The sequence below is a fragment of the Cinclus cinclus genome, chromosome 24 (genome assembly GCF_963662255.1).
Source record: "Cinclus cinclus chromosome 24, bCinCin1.1, whole genome shotgun sequence".
Lineage (NCBI taxonomy): Eukaryota > Metazoa > Chordata > Aves > Passeriformes > Cinclidae > Cinclus > Cinclus cinclus.
This window is the reverse complement of record NC_085069.1, coordinates 1,850,770-1,872,219: the sequence shown is the minus strand read 5'-3', so window position 1 is coordinate 1,872,219 and position 21,450 is coordinate 1,850,770. Positions and strand designations below refer to the sequence as shown.

The window sequence follows — 21,450 nt, the reverse complement described above, 5'->3', positions numbered from 1 at the left end:
AGAATAAGTATTGAGAAAACTGAAAGAAACTTCCAAGAACCACCAGCACCATCAGCCCAAAAACCTGTAATTAGAAAGACCTGAAATACTCTAATTTGTTCAAGTAACAGGACTTTGGGCACTGTGTAAGAGAATTTAAATTCTCTCCTGTAGGGAAAGAGAGGATGCAATTGCTGCAAGCTGAGGCTGGACACATCCCAGTCAGAGACAAGCACACATGTCCCAGGTGTGCTCACAGCTCCTGGGAGAGGCTGCAAGTGTGAACAAGAAGAGTTTCCCTGAAGGATTTGGGGAATTGTGGATATACATCCTGTGATCCCCACACGTTTTAACAATATGCTGAATATCCTTATGCCCAAATTTCACCGTGTGTGTGCCCTGCCTCACCCTGTGCCAGGAGAGGTTGTGGGACCAGCCCCTGCCCACAGCCAGGTTTTCTCTGTTCCTGTAACTCTCTGTTCTGGGACTCTCAGCACTCAGACCAGATCTGGCCAGGAGGAAAAGTAACTGCACAAGACTGAACCTCTGGCCTGGAAGCTGCTGTTGGAAAACCCTGCAGTAGGAGAGCAGAGATTGTGTTCTAAACACTGAGCAGCAGACTCAGGGAAAGCCTCAGAGGAGAGAGGGGACATGGGTTAGTGGTGGCCTCAAGAGTGCTGGGGGAATGGTGGGACTCAGAAGGTTTTTTAAATTTTTTAATGAATATATGAAAATCTATTTTTTACTCCATTCTTGCAGATTGACTTCTTTAAGAATGTGATCCATCCAACAAGAGCTCTGCTGTGCTCAGGATGCACATTAAAAGCAAAACCAAAAAAAGGCAGCAAACTGATGGCCCCAAGCTCAGACTGAGGGACCTGAGCTCAGTTTCTGCCAGGCTTAAGGAGCCTGAGCACATGGAGTTGCCTGTCACCCACAGGATGATTTCCCTCCTGGCTTCTGCCTTGTCTCAGCTCCATGGTAACCTCACTCCATCCCACAGAGCCCTCAGGGCTGCTCAGACTCAGGGCAATTCAGCCTGCAAAGGACAAACACTTACCCCTTATCACCTTCCCAACACTCTTGCTGTGATTTCATTTACTCCTGAAGGTTATGGCAATAAAGAATTGATTTCAGTCTGAATAACTGCTCAATAGAATGTAATTCCTGTGACCCCACACACTCTCTTCCCTCTCTGTCTGGCTGTTCATTCACTGCAGTGAAGTTCCAGGAGGACACTGCCATGAGGAGCAGCTGAATCCTCCCAAACCCCAGAGAGCAGCAGTGCTGCATTGGGTAAGCCCAGCAATAAAGCTGAGAGATCCTGCTGGGCTTCTCTGCAGATAAAAAATTTACTACAGAGATCAAGAGCTGTGGCTAAGAACTCATGAGTCAGCACTGAGGCATCTGCGAGTCAAAAGCATAAACAATGTAAACCGGCAGTGAAGACAAATTTCACAGGGGAGAGAGTGAGGCACAGATAAATTAAAAGCTCTTCCTGTCAAGTCCCTGTCATGAGGGCATTGCTACCATGGGGGAACACGATCTCCTCTGTAACCAGCACCACGCAGGATGGTGCTGACAAGTGATCTCTGCAGGGAAATCCCAGTACAGTGATGCTCCAACAGCTCCTGGGCCCCACCAAGAGGCCACCAAAGGGCTCTGGCAGGTCAGGGCTCTGTTCCCAGTCCGGCAAGGCAGGGCTGTGGTACCACAGGGAGTGACTGTGCCAGGGTGTTCACAACACAAACACCAACAGTCTGGACCTGGTCTGTTCTTCTGTTTTTCTTCTAAGTCCTATGGGAAATGTCTGAGGCAGCTGGGAGGGCTTAGTCTGGAGCAAAGGAGGCTCAGGAGGGACCTTGTAGCTCTGCACAACTCCCTGACAGGAGGGGACAGCTGGGGGGGGTTGGGCTCTACTCCAGGGAAAGGACAAGGAGACATGGCCTCAAGCTGTACCAGGGGAGGCTCAGGTTGGACATCAGCAGGAATTTCTCCATGGAAGAGTGGTCAGGCCTTGGCAGGGTCTGCCCAGGAGGCTTGCAGTGCCCATCCCTGGAGTTGTCCAAGGAATGCCCAGACATGGCACTCCATGCTCTGGGCTGGTTACAAGGTGGGGATCAGGCAGAGGTTGGACTCGATGGTCTTGGAAGTCTTTTCCAATCTGAATGATTCTGGGATTCCTGCAACTCCCAGCCTCTCTCCTAGAAGGAGTACAACTGAGTTATATTCCCCAGAAGCTTCTCTTCCACAGCCCAAAAAATTTGAACTTCTTGAAAAGCACAAACATTCCCCTCTCTGCATGAGCTGCCTCAACCCCAACAGAGGGCTCAGCCTGGAACACCCCACACCCTGAATCTCATCTCCCATGGCGAGAGTGGAACACCAAACACAAACTGGCTTGGACAAATCTGGTTAGAAACATCCTAGAATCTTCATCTTCCTCCTGTTCAAGGGGAAGGGAAAAGGGAAGGGAAAAGGGAAGGGAAAAGAAGGAAAGGGAAAAGAAGGAAAGGGAAAAGAAGGAAAGGGAAAAGAAGGAAAGGGAAAAGAAGGAAAGGGAAAAGAAGGAAAGGGAAAAGAAGGAAAGGGAAAAGGGAAAAGGAAAGGCAAAAGGAAAGGCAAAAGGAAAGGCAAAAGGAAAAGCAAAAGGAATCCTGGAATACTATGAGTGGAAAGGGACCCCAAGGATCATCCAGTCCCACCCCCAGCCCTGCACAGACACCCCAACAATCCCACCCTGTCCATCCCTGGCAGTGCTGTCCAAACACTCCTGGAGCTTTGGCAGCCTCGGGGCTGGAACCATTCCCTGGGGAGCCTGGGCAGTGCCCAGCACCCTCTGGGGGAAGAACCTTTCCCTGGTACCCAACCTAAACCTCCCCTGCACAGCTCCTGCTGTTCCCTCAGGTCCTGAGTCTTTCTCAGAGAGATCCCAGCTCTGAGCCCAGCAGGTTCCCTGAGACAACTCCAGCCTTGCCCAGATGAGCTCAGCCCATGCTGGACAATCCATGCTCCCCCTCCCTGAACTCTGAGGACATCACTGACCACCTGCTGCAAGACTTGGTTGCCATTGAATGAGCAAAATTGAGAACAGGATCTGAGTCAGGTGGCAGAACATTCCTGGACCCAAAGCAATTAGTTCTTCTTCAAAAAAAAGCTGCCACAAGCAACTCCAGCAGACATTCCCCTTTACAGTCATGTTCACCTGGCTAAAATCAAAGTTTTAAGGACAAGCAGGACTTTATTAAAATAGACAGGTGATGACAAATCACAAATGTTACCTCTCAAATCACAGTGGGATCCTCTACACCACATAGGAATTTTGATTAAGTTTATCTCCCCTCTGCTGATTTCACCAATGTGTCCCAAATGTCAATACTATTATGAGAATCTTTCTAAACACAAATTACAGCTGTGCAGACATCTCCAACCAGTTCAGCTCATCATTTGATGAGCTCTAAAAAAAGGTCATTGTTGTAACCTGACCCTTAAATTATGCCATTCAATGACAGTCAAGAGGCTGAATAGGGACATTAACAGGAACTCAAACATACAAATATGGGAAACAAAATATGAGTGAAAACTCACAAAAACTGCTGAGAATGGGAGAGTTACTGGTGCTACCAATGGAAGTCAAACTCTGTTCTGACCCAGAACATCACCTGCCCAAAGACAAGATAAAGTTTATTTGTTCAATTCTCCCGCTTCAATTTACTGGAGAGATGAGAAGGACTGATTTAGTAAAACAGGGATTTTCTACTTGGGAGTGTAATTCCCCTTTTAATTAAAATCAAAGCATTCTGGTGTGATTGGATCACTCAGATGCACCACCAGGAACCTGCATGGATGGTAAAGCCCCAGCCCAGCAGGGAGATGTTTATCTCTGCACATTCATCTTGGGGCAGGTTACAGGAAGTTCAGGGCTCACAGACTTCACCTGCTACACAAGAAAAATCTCCCTGAAAGTAGAGCTGGGTGGAATTTCCCTCTCCTCTCTGCTGTAAGCCCAGAGTTACTCCAAGCTCCTGTTAATCTTCCCGTGGGACTGACAATCCAACACAGAGTGAGACTGAAGGAACTGGTGTCTGTTTGGAATTCAAAGGGAAAGGGCCACACCTGAACCAGAATTTTTCTCAATGGTCAGAGTTTTGATTTATGAAATTCTTTGCCACTGGAAAGAGAAAACAAAGTAAAGTTCTCCATGAACCTTCGGAAACAGATTCCTCCCCACATCCCACTGGCTCTGAGGAGCTCAGTACACACATCTATCAGGAGGCAATAATGAAATTTATGACAAGGGCATTTGTCCATTTCTGAGGGAATGTACTAGAAATGAAAATAAATCAGCTTGAGAGACACTTCCAACAGAATGCCTTTGGCTACAAAAACAGAATCAGGATGGTCAGGAAAAGGGATTTTGGTAAGAGCATAAACAAAGAAAACCAAGCACAGTAGCAAAGAGTAAATGTCTCTTAACAGAGCTGCAGAAACATCCTTAATTCTAGAGGCAGGTTCTGTGGGAAGCTGAGCACAGGCAGGATGTTCACAGCCCCATCCCACCTGGATGCCAGTAACACAAATCCCACCAGCATTCCCTGGTAAAGCTGGACCATTCCCACCTGCTTAGACAGCCAGCACGCTGGGATCTGGGAATGCCTGGTGAACACTTCCTGCCTTGTGAACATGTACAGACACCCTGGGGGCACAGGGACAGCTCAGGGCTCCCAGCTGGGGACAAAATGAGGATGCCAGACCATGGTGATGCCACCAACCAACACCTCTGCAGCCACCTGGAGCAGGAGCAAAGCCCTCCAATGGCTCTGGCCATCCATGCAGAAATTCCTTGCTGCAAGTTTGGTGTAAAGCCCCTTCCCCTCCCTCCAAACCTCCTGCTACATTCCCATTTCCACACCCCTGTTAAAAGGGAATCATTTTCTTTGATGACTGTGCAGAATTTGGAAGCCCCCTCTCTCAGAGCCCTCCCAGGACTGAAGTCCTTCAAGTCAGTTCATTCTGTGTCCTGAAGCTTTCCTGTTCCCCCTCCCTCATGCCCTGCTCCAAAGTTTTTCCAGTTGTACTGCATCCCTTCTGATACAAAGGCTGCATCCAGCAATCCAACACATGAACAAATTACATCAGCTCCTTCAACAATTACACACCAGCTCCTTCATTTTCTTCCCCATGCCTGAGGGATACCTGAGTCAATCTCTGCTTTTAAGAAGGGGAGGTAAGTGACAGATGTCAGAGACTTCTTCACTGTTCTCTCCAAAGCAAGAGTTCAGTGCCCAGATCAGTGTGGCTGGCCCTGGATCCAGGTGCCTCGGGGTGAGCAGAGCACTTCATCTTAAATCCCGTTAGGAGGAGAACAAGAAAGCACTGGTCCATTCTCAGCAAGGAATAAGAGTTAACAACAGCAAATGATGAGTTCAAGCTGTTAAGTACTTTTTTACACCAGTAAAGACTTGACATTTTATGTGACAGCTGATATTAATAAAAGTGACAAACAGGCAGGAACAGGAAGCAGAAGCAGAAAAAGAGCAAGGGACACAAGAGCCCACAACTGTTGGATACTGGCAGATCACTTGGACATGAACTTCACCCTAGGGAACTCAGAGTGGGTGAAATCATCTCAAAGTCAGTGAGAACCTGAACGGGGTGGGTGAGTAACCGGGGGAAGATGGTGACTGTCATCCCTGATGTTGTAAAGGGAAAAGGGAGGGAACCGTGGGGCTGGACTAAACTGAGAGGTCCCTTCCAACCTCAGCTGTGTTCTGACTGTGTGATACAGACCTAGCACTAACCTGATGACTGGAAAATTCTAAGATAATGTCTTGTTAAGTAGGTTGAAGAAAACAAGAATTAGCCAGAACAACTTTATTTGGCCAGTCTGAGACAACTTCCCTCCAGGAAAACATGGGGGTCCTACACAGAGGGTTTGAGGAAACAAAGAAAATGAGAGAGGGACATGTAGACTTCCCTAAAGATATAAATAGGTCTTAGACATCCTCCTAGACATGCAGGAAAAGCACAGACTGAATGAAGATAGAGGTGGATGAAAAGTAGATTAAAACCCAGAAACTTTAAAGCACAGTGAGAAATGATCCATCCTGAATTCAGTGGCATGTGGTGCCTGGGAGATGGAACAGAACAGAGTGCTCCAATTAAATCTGCATCCTGCATAGCCAAGAGCCACAAACACACTGGCAGGCAGGATTAAATTCATCTGAAATCTATGTAACCTGATGCATGAGTTTCCAAGCTGGGGAAGAATAATGAACTGCATGTTGCAAAAAAAAAAAAAAAAAAAAAAAAACCCAGTGAGGATTCTACCCAGGCCCAGCCCGCGAGGCACAGACAGAACCTGCTGATCCACAATGGATCCCTGTTCTGGGTTGGGTACCACAGTCCTGATCAGGGAAGGGAGGCCAAGGGAGGAGAAATAATGATGGGTGATGCAGAGGTCATGAGAAATGGCCTCAGAATCCCAGAGCTGGCCTGGAGAATGCTGGAGAGACAGGACCAGGCTGGATGCAAAGGCTGAGAGCAGCACCCAGCACTGGGACACACTGCCCAACAGGGCCTGGCATTCCCAGCACCCCAGCTAAGGTTAGACATGCCTGACACTGATTTACAATTAAAATTACCCTATTTTCAGAATAGCTGGGTGAAAACCTTTCCGTCATTATTCTTCTTGTACAGTATTATCTGAGTACTTTGAGAACATTAATGCATTAATGTTTAAGGCAGCTTAACAGACAAGCTTCCACTTCAGACAGAATCTGAGGAAGAAAATAATCCGAGTGTCTGCTCATTTCAGTGTTCCCCTTGTGCTCTGTTCATACTTCAATTCCCCATCATGAGCTGGAACTTCAAAATTACAGAGCTCTGAGACCAACTGATCCCAAGAGGGCAGGTCAGAAGCACAGGTTAAGATGGTTCCCAGGAAACAGAAACCACCCTCAAAAAGTCTGATTTAGCTTATTTGTGGTAGCAAGAGAGGATGGGGAATTTGGGTTCTGTTTCAGTCTCTTAGAAGGAACGTGACCTGTAACACCAAACATATCTATATCTGTTATTAAAACCATAACAACATGTCCATACAGAATTTGCTCTTTGAGGCCTCTACAACAATTAATGTGCCACAGGAGTCTGAGAAATCCCTTCCCTGCTGCAAGTCAAGACTCTGTTTCAAAGCCTGGGGACACCAGAGTGTTCTTAAATAAGGAAAAGATGGCCAGCACAAATGTTTTGTTTTCGAGTCTGAGAAGGGACTATACAGTTTTGTTGCAAGTTACAGCTCCAGGCACCAAATATCAAAAATGTTGTTCCAAGTGGCTAAATATCTGTTGGAGTCAGGGTGAAAGAAAAAACAACAAAAAGAGAGAACAATGTTCTAGGCAAAAGCACAAGCAGGTGAATGAGCTGGATTTAAATTCTCAGCAGAAAAAAACAGCATTTACCATGGATGGGAAGAAAACACAACATTTGTTAAATAAACAGAGGAGCTGTAGCTGAAGCAGGAGGATGCTCTGAACTGCAGCAGACAGTAACCAAAGCCAGACTCCCTTCACCACAGAATGACACAGCTTTACTATGAGCTGGATGCCACAGACACCCTGAAAGGGTTTGAAAAGGAGAAGGATTCCCTGGAAGCAGGGATGTGTTGGGCTGTCCCTCAGGGAGAACCTGACTGGCATCTCCCTCCACCAGTGCCCTCAGGTGTCAAGTTCCTTCCTCAGAAGTCATTCCTATGAGTGAGGCACCAAAATGTTTCCAGACATCTTCCTTACACCTCATCCAGGTAAGGATTTAATTCCATTTGGCAGCCACAAGATATCAGGAGTCAAGCATAAGTCAGCCTTTCCTGAGGGTGAAAAGCCCTGGCACAGGATGCCCAGAGCAGCAGTGGCTGCCCCTGGATCCCTGGAAGTGTCCCAGACCAGGCTGGACAGGGCTTGGAGCAACCTGGGATGGTGGAAGGTGTCCCTGCCATGGCAGGAGTGGCACTGGATGGGCTTTATGGTCCCTCCCCACCCAAACCACTCCAGGATTCTGTCATATCACACCAACCAGGGATTTGATTTAGCTGAATACTGACCCTATAAATTGTCTTTATTTTTGCTTCCAATTGTATTAGCTCCCTACAGAGTCCTGCAAGCCCAAAGCCACCAGAGCAGGGCTGAAACACCCACAGGTGGAAAAGGCAAACTGCCCCTCCCAGGCCAGGAGGAAGCTCAGTCAGGGTTAGTGCCCAGCTGGGGTTGATCTAACATTTCTGCTCTTGGATAAACCAAGGCTTGTACCACCAGAGCAGTATTTCCCCCCCTTGGATGATATGGTTAACTAACATTGATTTATGTGCTCCAAACCCAGAACATTCCTTGGAAGTTAGATAAACCACACACAAATTGCAAGTAATGCTGGAAGGGTCTATAGAGCCTCTATGTAGTTCTGAACAGAAATATTTATTGCATTTGGCATGGAAGCCACAGTCTGGGAGCACTGGGCAAAGAACACAACTGGGTGAGCACTACAGCACCAGGGAGCAAGCAAATTCCTTCTTTTCCTTTCCCAATAAATTATTCACAAAGGTGAACAGCTGTCACACTGACATTTCAGATCTGAAATATAGTTAAGAGCAAGTTATAACTAAGGCAAAGAAAATGAATGTCAGAAAGTTTTTGTTTTTTCAAATTTCAGATAAGCTCTTTAGCCCTGGGGTTAATCAGAGCTCAGGAGTTCTGCTCCCAGTCCAACTTCTTCCCTGAAAAATGTCTCTTTGTGCAGCCTGGGTGTAAACATACACAGTAAGGGTATTTGTATTTCACGTAATTTAATGGGGCACACCTTTAATTCATTGCCCAGGGTAATCCAAATACCAGTGGTCCTACACAGAATCTTTCACTTCCTTCATTAAACAACAGCAATTATCTTTTACCCTTACCTGTGGTCCCACCAAGGACTGTGTACTGCAGGCACAGAATCAGAGAATCACAGAATGCTTTGGGTTGGAAGGAATCTCAAAGCCCATCCAGTGTCACCCCTGCCATGGCAGGGACACCTTCCACTGTCCCAGGTTGCTCCAGGCCCTGTCCAGCCTGGCCTGGGACACTTCCAGGGATCCAGGGGCAGCCACTGCTGCTCTGGGCACCCTGTGCCAGGGCCTTTCACCCTCACAGGGAACAATTCCTTCCCAATATCTAACCTAAATCTCTCCTCTTCTGTTAGTTTAAAACCATTCCCATTCTAATTATTACCTGTCCATGTAAAAAAAATCACTCTCCTCTGTTTTATAAGCCCCCCTTTAGGCATTGGAAGGGGCTCTAAGATCTTCCCGGAGCCTTCTCTTCTCCAGGCTGAACAGTCCCAGCTCTCTCAGCCTGGCTCCATGGGAAGACTTCATGAATGCACAAAATAGTTGCTTCAGAAGGTAAAAATATTTCAAGTAAAGGAGGCTGGCTGTCAGCGACAGTGCTGAGCTGGACACCAGTGCCTCTGGGTAAAAGCTGTTCTTCCCACAGCCAGCAGCATTTCTCTTATTTCTTCTCTCTGCAGAGCAGTTAAATATTTAACAAATTTAAGCATTTTATGTTCTCAAGCAGAGCAGAGAAGTTGTGTCTCGCTCACAGCCACAAAACCCATGAGATCCAAGAGCATCCCCCCAAAGGCCTCAGCTCTCAGACTGACAGGAATTAAAAGGCAGCAGAGAGAGAATCAGGCACTGGCTGGACCCAGCCTTGGGGCTTCTCCATAGTTCCTCCATACGTGTACAAACCCCCAGGAAGAGACTGAAGGCACATCCCAGGGAAGTTTACTTTGCATCAATTCCACAGGCACTGGAAGCTCCACACAACCCCGCACAAAACAGGATGTATCTCCTGATGGAAATCTGTTTTGTAATCAAAATCTTGATTGCTTCATTTGTGGGAAGAGGGAAGGTGGATCAGAAACATAAATATACACAGAAATTATACAGCTATGGATTCCAAGTTCAAATATGAACCCACAGAGATTATATTCCGAGAACAAGGAGCAGCCAGAACATCCCCAGCCACGTTCTGTGACAGAAGCAGACACCTGCAGCTGCACACTGCTTACTAAAAATTAAACCTTGCACCATTTATCTGCCTGCCAGCACATGTTTACCAAGTACTGGGACTTACCTTCCTTCCTTTGACTCAAAAAGAGAAGTTATATTTAGAATCTGTGCTTTTATTTCACAGACTCCAGGACGTGCCATGGCCTGTGCATCCTCCCCAGCACTTCAAACCTGACCAGAAGAACTGACACCCCATGCTGGGGTTACTGGGCTCAGGCTGAGGGAGGACAGGCTCCTAGTACAGCTGCCAGGAGAACTGGGATGTAAAAGAGATTATGGCAGGAGCATTAAGACAAAATGTCCTCTGAGCTATATGGACAGATCATGGCCAGGCAGTCAGGAGCAGGAGCAGTGTCACTGCTATGGATAAATGAAGCATCCAAGGAGGGAGGGTTTCACAGAACCATGGAATGGTTTGGCTTGGAAGAGACCTGAAAGCCCATCTCATTCCAACCCACTGCTATGGGCAGGGACACCTTCCACCAGACCAGGTTGTTCAGAGCCCCAGTTTCAATTCTACCAGAAAAGTATCCAGTTAAACCACGTATCTCACTCCTTCAGACATTCCATAGGCAGGGATGAGTGTTTGTGGTGGGACTGTCTCCCTTCCCCAGCCAAGCAACAGGAGTCCAAAATACATTTGGGAGCATCAGGTGAAGAAGAGGCTCTGTTGGTCTGCTGGATCCCTCAGAAACTGCTGTTACAGCACCACAAGGTGTCACCTGTGTCCAGACCCACACAACAGGGACAAGCCTGCACCCTGTGCCCCAGCCACACTTCTCCATATTATACTCACCCATTTGCTCCACAATTTCAGGTGGGAAAACTCGCGAAGCAAAAGCTCTTCGGAAAATATCTGAGAATTCTTTATCCAGGCCTCCAATGCCCATTTTCTCAAAATTCCAGTCGGGGTTGATTATTGACTGCCGGTTCTCCTTGGTCTTTGATTTACCTGCAAAAGCCAAGCAATGGTTTCAAACACACAGCCCAGCAGAACTGCAGCACACACAGGCACAGACACCAGAACAGCTCTGCAGGTCAGACCCCATCCCATGAACTCTGCGCTCAATTCCAGACGTTGGCCAAGAGGACACACTGTGACAAGGACACAAGGACAGGCCACCAGAGACCCAGCTTGGCAAATGATTCCCAGCCTTCCAACTGCCCAGTTCAGGGGTTTCTCCAGCCAGGTGTTGTTCCTGTGTATTGAAGAATCCACAGTAGATTTCTCTGCCACAAATTCATCCAGGTGCCCCTGGACCCATATAACCTGGCTCACATGGATGCTGCCAGGACCAGTATACACCCTTTTCCAGGCCACCTGGGAAGAAAAAAGGTTTGTCCTGCATCCTCCTCAGTCCTGCCTTTCCCAGTCCCCACCTGTTCTTCCTTGTGCAGCAGCAGCTCCACACTGAACCCTTGTTCCTCTCTGTCTTCCATCTTCCTCCCACAGCCTCTGATGGGCCTGCAGGTGCTGCAGTTTGGTTGTACCTTCAACACAGGTACAGAATGATGGACACCCTGCTTTGTTCATATCCCTCTACAACAATATGTGATCATTCTTAGCAGCCACGTTTAACAGCTCCTAACAACAGGGCCCCCACTGCAAGAGATGGGTGCAGTATTCCCTTGATCCTGCCTGGGATCTGGACCCACCACAGCCATCAGAGGGCAGGAGAGCTCTTCCTCCTTCCTCCCTACACATCGTTTACAGCTCTTTGTACTGAATCTCCTCTTCCATTTCGTGCCTCAGTCACTGAGTTCAGTCAGAGCCAGCCTGGGCACCTCATTGCTCCAGCTTTTTCCCAGCTTATTCAATAATTACAATGATTAGCAAAGGCCCAGCAGAGACTCCCACTGAACTCCACTGACATCAGCTATTTCCTCCTTCCCTTTCATCACTCACCGACTCATGCAAGGACCTTCTCTTCCACAAATCTCTGTTTTGATTCTTTCTTAAGAAACTTTGACAAAGAACTTTGCTGGAGGAGCTTTGACAATTAGCCCATGTCAGCTCATCCCTGCTGCCAGTGCTTTCTGATTCCTGTAATGAACTCCAGTAGGATCATGAGGCAGGACTGCCCTTAGACAAGACAGGCTGGCCCTTCCCAGTGTATTATCCTTATAAAGGTATCCTCTAATTTAATGTTTTATTACAGTTTCTGTTGAATTTTTCTGTACAGACCTCAGGTTCAAAGATCTGCACCTCTGCAGACCTTCTCCTGAATTCCTTGGAAAGGAACAGCACATTCACTACTCTTAGTCCCCAGATACTGGAGCGAAGTTACTGCAGCAAAGTTACACAAAACAATTCCTTTACAAGTCAGAAGAACAAAGGCAGTCCTGGCAAACCACCACGGTTCACTCTCTGCTCCACAACCTCTTCCAAAGGCACTTCAGGTGCAGCCAGACCCCTGAGCACAAGTTTGCAGCCCTTTAACCACCTCCTTTCCCTGCTGCTGACAAGCCACTGGCACCACAGCCTCACAGAGCTCCTCACTCCCTCTGCAGAGGAGCTTGGGAGTATTCAGAGTGCTCAGGAAGCAGAAAACAAGCACAAATACTCCTGGAAGGATGCTGGCAAATCCATGCAGTCTCCCCTTAGGTTTATTCAAGGGAGCCCATAAACAAGCACTGACACTTGTATCAGTCAGATCAACTTTCCACATGGCTTTCAGCATCCTCAGCTACCAGGGAAACAGAGATCTGACAACCCAGAGAAAAAGCCAAGACACTGCCAATTATCCTTAACTACTGCAGAAATGGGATGTTTCCTTAGACTTACAGAGTGCTTTAAGGGTTGGCCCTTAATGGTTTTCCCAGCGGGGGCACTCCCACCTTAGAACATCACAGAATCACAGAGTCACAGGTGGCTTTGGGTTGGAAGGGACCTTAAAGCCCATCCAGTGCCACCCCTGCCATGGCAGGGACACCTTCCACTGTCCCAGGCTGCTCCAGTCCCTGTCCAGCCTGGCCTGAGACACTTCCAGGGATCCAGGGGCAGCCACTGCTGCTCTGGGCACCCTGTGCCAGGGCCTTTCACCCTCCCAGGGAACAATTCCTTCCCAATATCCAATCCCAGCAAACAACTAGTATGAATTTTGCTGCTCTGTTCCACAAGCTCTTCTAAGAGGTACTTCAAGTTCAGCCAGATAATGAATGAGCATCAAGAGTCCAGGAAGCACAGCAAATAGGAGCTCTGTGTGAGCTCAACCAGACTCTTGAATCCTGGTCTAAACACATCTGGAATCAATGTTTCAATTCCAAGGGCAGCAAAACAAACAAACAGGAACATGCCTCTGGGTAACCTGCCAGGGACAGCCCAGCAGCACTTGGGACACAGAGCACCTACAGCCCTGCAGGGAGCACCAACCCACAATTCCCCTGTGTTTATTATCCCAGTGCTGCACTCCAGCTTTTAGGTCAGACCCCTCAGCCAGGGCTGCTCCTGCTCCCAGAGAGCTTGGCCTACACTCCCCCCTTCTGGCTGCACCTCAGCATGGTAAAATTCTTGCAGATCGGATTAAAACCTCTCCCATTGGTTTCATAACACAACTTTATGCTAAACAGAACAAACAGAATTGGCTTTTAGAAAAATTATTACAATTCTTCTCTGTTGAAATAATGCAGGCCCTTCACTGAAGGCAGAGCTCAGTGACACTCACTTCACTTTCATCTCCTCTCTCACAATTTAATTATTCAGAACTTTACAATTCCCCAGAGACCAACAAAGCACATTAAGCATCTCTGCCTCAGATCAATGAGGAGATTAAATGAAGTACCAATTTGACAGAAGTAAATTGAGGCACAAGAAGCTCTTTTGTCTTGTCTACATACAATGAAACAGAATCCTGGGGAAGGGTCCCTATTCCCAATCCAGCAGCCCTCCCACAGGACCACTCCCCACAGCCCCATGTGCCAAGAGGGAGATTCCAGGTTATTATATGGCTCTGAATATTTATCAGGTACAATCCCCCTGCTTGCTGGGACTCAGAGAACAGGGTTATTTCACACTCCCCACAGCTGTCCTGGCATCAGAGTGAAAACTGAATAGCTGTAATCCCACAGCCAAGGATAGGAACTCACTGCCCTGCCCCTGCAAGTTTCATTTGCTTCTATTAACAGCTGTACCCTCGTTAGGATGCTGAATTACAGCCTTCTGCAACCCAGCCTACAGAGGTGTGGTAGGGTTTCAGCACAGCTGAGTGCTCAGACCAAAACTCTGATGGGGTGCAAGGCGTGGTTACACAACAGCCTCACATCTTCCCACTGTCTGGGAAGCATAAAGTCCCAGCACCAAATGTGGCCCTTCAGGGCAGCATCAAACCTCAGCTCCTGCAGCGCTGGAAAAGCTGAATTCTCCTTTCCTAAGTGGCTGCTACCCTCAGATGGTTTATTCCTGTAACAAGTACTCACAGCACTGAGCACTTCCAGCCAAGCAGAGCTGTGGTTTGAAGCCTACTGCAGAAATAAACCTCATGGCTCCCTGAGCCCCCTCCAGCAGACTGTCCCTGCCACTCCTGATCTGTGGAACAGCAGCAACAGGACGCATGTCCTTAGCTCACACACTCTGAGAGGAAGGAACAAAACAGGGAAGAAAAACAAGAAAAAATGAAAATAAAAGTGTCTGGCTTTGAATCATAGCCAGAACCACACCACCAGCAAGGGCGGGATCTGCAGCTGGAGCTTGGAAAGAGTCACCCACCTCATACCACTGGTAAGCAAAGGAACAGCCAAAGGAACAGTAGGTGTCCCCAGGAAGCCCCCACAGTGCCAGGGCACACAGAGCCACTGCAGGGAAGGGCCCCACTGCCCACTCCAGGGCCCAGGTCCCACCACTCAAACTGGTGACTCCATGGGAACACACCAGCTCCAGCCCAAACCCAGCACTGGGTTCTTTCTAAAGGAATGTGTGGAAAACACACCAATTATTCACCAACTATTCCCCAGTTTCTTTGATAGCAAAGTCTGATATTGTACACAGGGATTTGTTTTGTTGGGGTTTTAAAAGCTGTCTCTTTAAATCACAGTTCCCAGTGGTGTGAATAAACTCATGGAAGCAGTTACACACACAGTGCCCTGTGCAGCTCCCACGGCCCTCTAACAAGCAGGACTTTGACATTTTGACTACACATTTAAAAAACTCTCAATTTCCTAATCCCTTCTCTTTTAATTAAATTTAATGGGAGAGCTGTTGACTTGTTACTATCCCTGAAAACATTATTCTCTGATGTTTGAAGAGTTAAAGTATTTCAAACAGCTGCTGTCTGCTGGATCTACTGGTCCGTTTGGCCTTGCTAAACTAAGCCTAGGAGTGAAGACAAAAAACAGCCTTGAGGCAATGAAGTCTCCTAGGCCTGAAAAGCAGAAATCTCAAGTATTATTTCTCTGTTTGGGTGCAGGAACTCACCGATCAGATTGAGAGAGGAGTTCTCAGCTTTCTCAAAGGCAACTTGACTGTTTCCAAGAACCAAACCAACCTCAATCTACAAAGGGAAGGTAAAGAAACAATTACATTAATTACCATTAGTTTCAGCTTCAGATTGATTCTTTGTTAGCTCCAACCACATCTCAGAAGGTAGGAAAAAGCAGCAAAAGCTCCACTTCAAAAGTCACTGGGAAGAATTAAAAATACCAACCCCCCCTCTAAAACAAACACCTCTGAATGGAGAAGCTCACCAGGTACAACAACCTGGCTTTTAATTCAAACCCAACTATTTTATATTTTATTTACTTGCAAGATCTAGCAAGTAAAAGAGAAAATGAAATCATGTCCTTTCTACAGAAGGAAAAATCAAAACTGGACATAAGACAAATAAACTCAAGAGAGGCTGTTTCCATGAATTAGTACTTAAAGATCAAAAGGCTATTCCTTGTATCCTCCCCAGCTCTGTAGTTTAGTGGAGACTGACACAGCCAGATGAGCCAGATGTGTGACTTCTCCAAAGGCAGGTCACCTAAACTGCTCCTGGTAGCATGACATGGTCAGGACCTGCAGCTCTGCAGTGCCCAAGGAATGGACAGGAGTTCTTGGGAGCTCACCTTCTGCTTTTTGCTTGTTCCAGACTCCCCTTTGAGAATGCTGGGATCCATGGCTTCCATATCCTTCACCAACAGCCCAAAAAGCTTGTCGTTAAAGCTGAACACCAGCTGTGGAAAGACAAAACAATTCTCATTTAAAAAAGCTAAAAAGGATTCTGACAAGACTAATAGGATTTGAAGGGAAAGAGGCCTGAAGATTAAGTTAAGCACCCAGCAACTTCCCTGGAGTTTTTTCCCTGTAAAGCTCTGGAGTGCTGACCATGTGCTTTCCCTGCCCCAATAGAAGAGTAAAACACCTAAAGCTGCAGAAGTCAGCTGGAGAAACTCAAAGAAAAATTCTCCTTCCAAGAAAATTATCTATTCAACCCCGCTTCTCCCCAGCTCAATGTTCAGTATCATCTGATGACATTTTCCTCTCACTTCAATAATTGGTGCTAGTCATGGAGAACAATTTAACTCAAAACTTTCAGATCTTTTGAGTTTCAGCTTGACAAGGACATTGCAGGAATAGTGCTAATGACAGACAGAATGAATGTAACGAGAAGTAGAGTCCATCCCACAGAAAACCAGGCTGAGTCTGCATAATTCCTTTCCTTGAGTCTATATTTCCAACTGGCTTAAGAGTCAGACCCTGCAAGGTGTAAATACTATGGGAGATAAACCTTGACCTGTTTTAAGAACTAGGCAAAGCAGAGGTTATCACACAGAGCTTTGCAGGGGCTGAAGCCCATCTGCTACAGACCTCTGCAGGCTCAATTACAGGGACATCAGCTTTCCAAGGTCCCCAAGAAAAATACTTCATCCCTGTTTCACTGCTTAAATCCACAGAGCAGCAATAAATCATGGAATTCCAGAATAGTTCAAGCTGGAAAGGACCCTAAAGCTCACCCAGTTCCACCCCTGCCATGGCAGGGACACCTTCCACCACAACAGGCTGTTCCAAGTCCTGTCCAACCTGGCCTTGGACACCGCCAGAACAACAAAATACACTGCACTTGGGAGGTGCAACTGAGAATGAACTAAACCTCGTGTTTGTCTTGACCTTCTAGAGAAGGAGGCAAATGTGACTTCCCAAAAGATTCCAGGAGTTGAGGATTCCATACTCACATCCAACCAGGCCACAACACAGAAACACCCAAGCTTTCTCAAGCCCAAGACCTGGAATTTTCCTCACAGATTTAGGATAGGGCAGATTCTGAATCCCTCTGCCCAGGTTCTCGGTGAAAGTCACAATGGTTTTACTTTTCATCCTTCACACATGGAACAATTCCTGCCCCACCCAGCCTTTGTAGAGCTCTTGGCACCCTCACAAGCCTGCACGTGGTGTTTCAGCCCAGTGCAGCCTCAAAGGCCCAGAGCACCCAGAGCCCACCTGCTGGCCCACGGAGAAGGCCTGGCTGTTGAACTGCTGGATGAACTCTGCAGCCATCTTGTCTGTGTCGTAGGGGTTGGAGTCAATGTTCTTCTTCTGCAGGAAGTCGATCTCGATGGTCATGGTGCCAATGCACTGCTTGGTCTTGTCAAAAGTGTATAAGGAAACTGTGAAAAAACCCAAGAAACAGCACATTTAAGGACAGCAAGGTCCCCCCAGTGTATTAAACACGTTTGGAAATACACATCCTTCCCCTGAGAATGTCACTTGGTAAAACTGAATATATTCATAAAACTGAATATATTATTTCTGATAGATTCCCTTATTTCTCTTAATCCATGTTCAACTACAAGGTCAAAAATACAGTAGAATTTTCACTGAAAATCCCTGCATTGCTCTAAAAACTCTTAATAAACCTTTAAAACGGCTCAAGCACCACACAGACTTTGGGGGATGAGGACAATGAAAGCAAATCCAGACATGCTATGGTCCCATATGGCTGTATCTCCACCCAAGGGTTTGGACACTTCTCCAGGAAGCCCAAAAGCAGCTTTAAGGGCAGTCTTGCCCAAAGGCAGTGACAAGAGGCCATCACTGGTTTTCTGTGGCAACAGTTTGCCAATCTTTTCTCCAGATGAGGCAGCAGAAAATTAATTACTGCACGTTCAAATGCAACAATGCATCCCTGCAATTCATCCCTGACACTGAGGAAACCCCTACCCCAGAGGTGCCCTTGGGTGCACCCTGACATTTCCAGGTTTCCTTCAGTGATGCAGAATCACCTGAACAGAAAGCTGGGGGTGCACTGAGGGAACCCCCAGCATGGGGCTACAGCCACTCAGCAGAATACAACACCAGCTCCAAGAGCCTGGAATGTCCCAGAGAGAGGCTGGGAAGGCAGCAGGGACCTCCTGGCTCTGGGAAGGCAGCAGGAATCTCTCTGGGGTGGGAAGGCCCTGGCTCCAGCTGGGCATCTCTGCTGGGAACATGGGAGCTGGTGCAGCTGGAGTGCAGGGAAGGCAGGACAGACACACCACTCAGGGCACTCTGCCTTCCCAACCAGGAAAACCACTCACCTGGAAAACCTCTCCTGTATCATCAGGGGCTCAGCAGGACTCCCATCACTGCTCCACAGAGCTGTGGGCTGCATTTACACTGACATTTAAAACACAGCTTCCACATTGTCAGGGGACCAGGAAAAAGCACGAGCCCAGGGAAATCACCGGGTTTGTGAACACTTCTCTCTACCTGCAGAATGCTTTTACAAATCCCTTCCACCCAGCACGGAGTCAGGTGACATTTAGTCACTGTGCACAGAATCACTGCATTATTTTTGTTAACACAGACTCCCACGTAGCTGGAAGGTTTAGAGCAAAGACCAAGACAAGGACAGTCACAAACTGCTCTAAGAGCTGATCACACAGAATATCAGTGCTTCTTTCCCCAAAAGACCCGAGTACTGAAAAGCATTGATTTGTGAGTTGGCACATGATCAGCAGCCAAACATAGGTGAGAAACAAATTAATTTATGAGTATTCCCCTGTTAGAGGTCATTCTTCAGTTAAAACAAGACCAGCTAGCAAAAAAATCACAGATTAACAGAATCATCAAGGTTGGAAAAGGCCTCCAAGATCACCAAGTCCAACCATCAAGCCAGCACCAGCACCATGGTCGCCACTAAATCATGTCCTCAGGTGTCACATCCACCAGTTCTTCAAACATTTCCAAGGATGGTGACTCCACCACTGTCCTGAGCAGCCTGTTCCAAGCCTTTACAACCCATTCTGTGAAGAATTTTTTTCCTAATATCCAACCTATACCTCCTCTGGCACAATTTGAGATTGTTTCCTTTCATCCTGTCCCTTTTTCCCTGGGAAAAGAGACCCAAGCCCCTTCCAGGTCACTGTATGGAGCAGGAAGGTCTCCCCCAGCCTCTTTTTCCAGGTTTAAATCCTGGCTTTCAAGCCAGGTCTGTGAGACACCAGAGAGGCAGACACCAACTCCAGCCTGTCCCTACAAACACATCAGACTTCACACCTGAGGACTGATCTGTGCTCAGACCTGCTGAGACCACAGGAGACAGGAAAACAAACAGCCAGGAGGGATCTTCCCCAGGAGCACCTCACACTCACAGCCACCCCACTTCTCAGGCTCAGCTCTCCTCATCCTGACACAGGACGCAGCCATCAGCTCTGCCACAGTCCCAAAGGAGGGAATTCCCCAGAACCACTGTGAGATACTTCAGAGACAAAGCAGTGAACAGTGTGCTCCAGGGCAGAGAGCAAAATCCCAGCAAGGGAGAGATGAAGTGCCCTCTCCAAGAGCACAGAGGTGACTCCTGATGGTCCAAAGAAGAAATGTGATCCATTACCTGGACCCGCTGTAGCAAAGAACACAGGCTGTAACAAGCTGCTGCCAGGAGTCTGGTCAGAATTCCAGCAGCTACAGATAGCTTCAACTGGACCCGACAGTGACCCAAAGCAGAGGGAATAGTGACATACAGCACAACATGGCAAAAGGTCTCCTCCAAACATTCAGCAAGGCTTGGAAGGCTCCAGGAAGACTTGAAATAGGAACAGAAATTCAGCTTGGCCCTTCACCTTGCTGCAGAATATTTTGGTCAGTTACTGGTGCAAACATCAGTGCTGCTCCTAAAACTCAGCACTGCAGGGCACACTGCTGCTCCTGCCACTACAACATCCCCATTCATTCCAATGCTGGTGCCAAGAAATTCCCCAAGGACAAGAGCTGTCATCTGCCAGTGGGAATGCTCCCCAGAGACACAGAACAGGCTACCCAGGATATGTACAATGCTCATATCTGCTAGTGGTCACTGATGTCCCACACAGAGCCAGGCTGAGATAGCAGCAGGTATCTGGAGAAACTGCCAAAACAGTCTTCCAAGCCTAGAAAACATTAAATGCACAAAAGCTGCAGAGAGGAGAGCACCTCCTTCACTAACAAGGGCCTCACATCACCTGGAGAAGGACTGGAGCTCCCAGAGTTCCCATTTCATCCCTTCAGGATGGAAACATGAATTCAGCTTTATAAACACATCCCAACTGCTCTGCTGACTGACTCACCATCAATCTCCTGTCCGATGGAAAGGCCAGCCCATTTTCTCTGTAAAACAAGAAAAAAAACATCAGAACCCCTGTCCTGCAGAACAAACCCCTGTCCTACAGAACAATCCCCTGTCCCTCAGAACAAACCCCTGACCCTCAGAACAAACTCCTGTCCTACAGAACAATCCCCTGTCCCTCAGAACAAACCCCTGACCCTCAGAACAAACCCCTGTCCTACAGAACAAACCCCTGACCCTCAGAACAAACCCCTGTCCCTCAGAACAAACCCCTGTCCCACAGAACAATCCCCTGTCCTTCAGAAAAAAACCCCTGTCCTTCAGAACAATCCCCTGTCCTTCAGAAAAAAACCCCTGTCCTTCAGAACAATCCCCTGTCCCACAGAACAAACTCCTGTCCTACAGAACAAACCCATCCTGCAGAACACCTGCCCTCTCAAAGGCAGCCTCCTCCCCCAGAGGAACAGGATCCACAGGAGAATTTTCAGCAGCAGAAAAAAAGGGGCAGAATGGACTATCCCAAAGACCCCCATATTAACAGGTAACAAGTCAAAAACATTGAATAATCTCTCCAAATAATTTTATCTTTTGCCTTCAGATGGTTGTTCTGTTCAACCTCCTTCAGGTTCCTGGTCTCCCCACCATCCTGGAGGCAGAAGTTGTGGTGCTGGACAGGGCTTTTTGTCCTTCTATTAATTTCTTACCAAAGCCCAGGTTCTGAGCACTCCACAGGTGCCAGAATGGCTGTTACACACCCCATGAGCATTTAAAAAGCTCATTTTAATGTGCTCCAAGGTACAATATTACCTGAACCAAGAGAACCAGTAAGAATGAAACTGTTCAAACCCTTTAGGTCCCTCGGAAATTCCTTTAGAG

The 21,450-nt window shown here is 47.5% G+C and overlaps 1 protein-coding gene across 3 annotated transcripts in view; it reads right to left on the bottom strand.

The window, feature by feature from the left end:
- NSF (N-ethylmaleimide sensitive factor, vesicle fusing ATPase) overlaps nt 1-21,450 on the bottom strand; it is a 73,855-nt gene that overhangs the window by 31,018 nt on the left and 21,387 nt on the right. For all 3 annotated transcript variants that reach the window (XM_062508005.1, XM_062508004.1, XM_062508003.1), the window contains exons 4-8: nt 20,576-20,615; nt 17,493-17,659; nt 16,121-16,228; nt 15,489-15,564; nt 10,875-11,030 (exon numbers count right to left, since the gene is read on the bottom strand). In XM_062508005.1, coding sequence (XP_062363989.1) covers nt 10,875-11,030; nt 15,489-15,564; nt 16,121-16,228; nt 17,493-17,659; nt 20,576-20,615 — 547 coding nt within the window. The remainder of the gene's footprint in view (nt 1-10,874; nt 11,031-15,488; nt 15,565-16,120; nt 16,229-17,492; nt 17,660-20,575; nt 20,616-21,450) is intronic.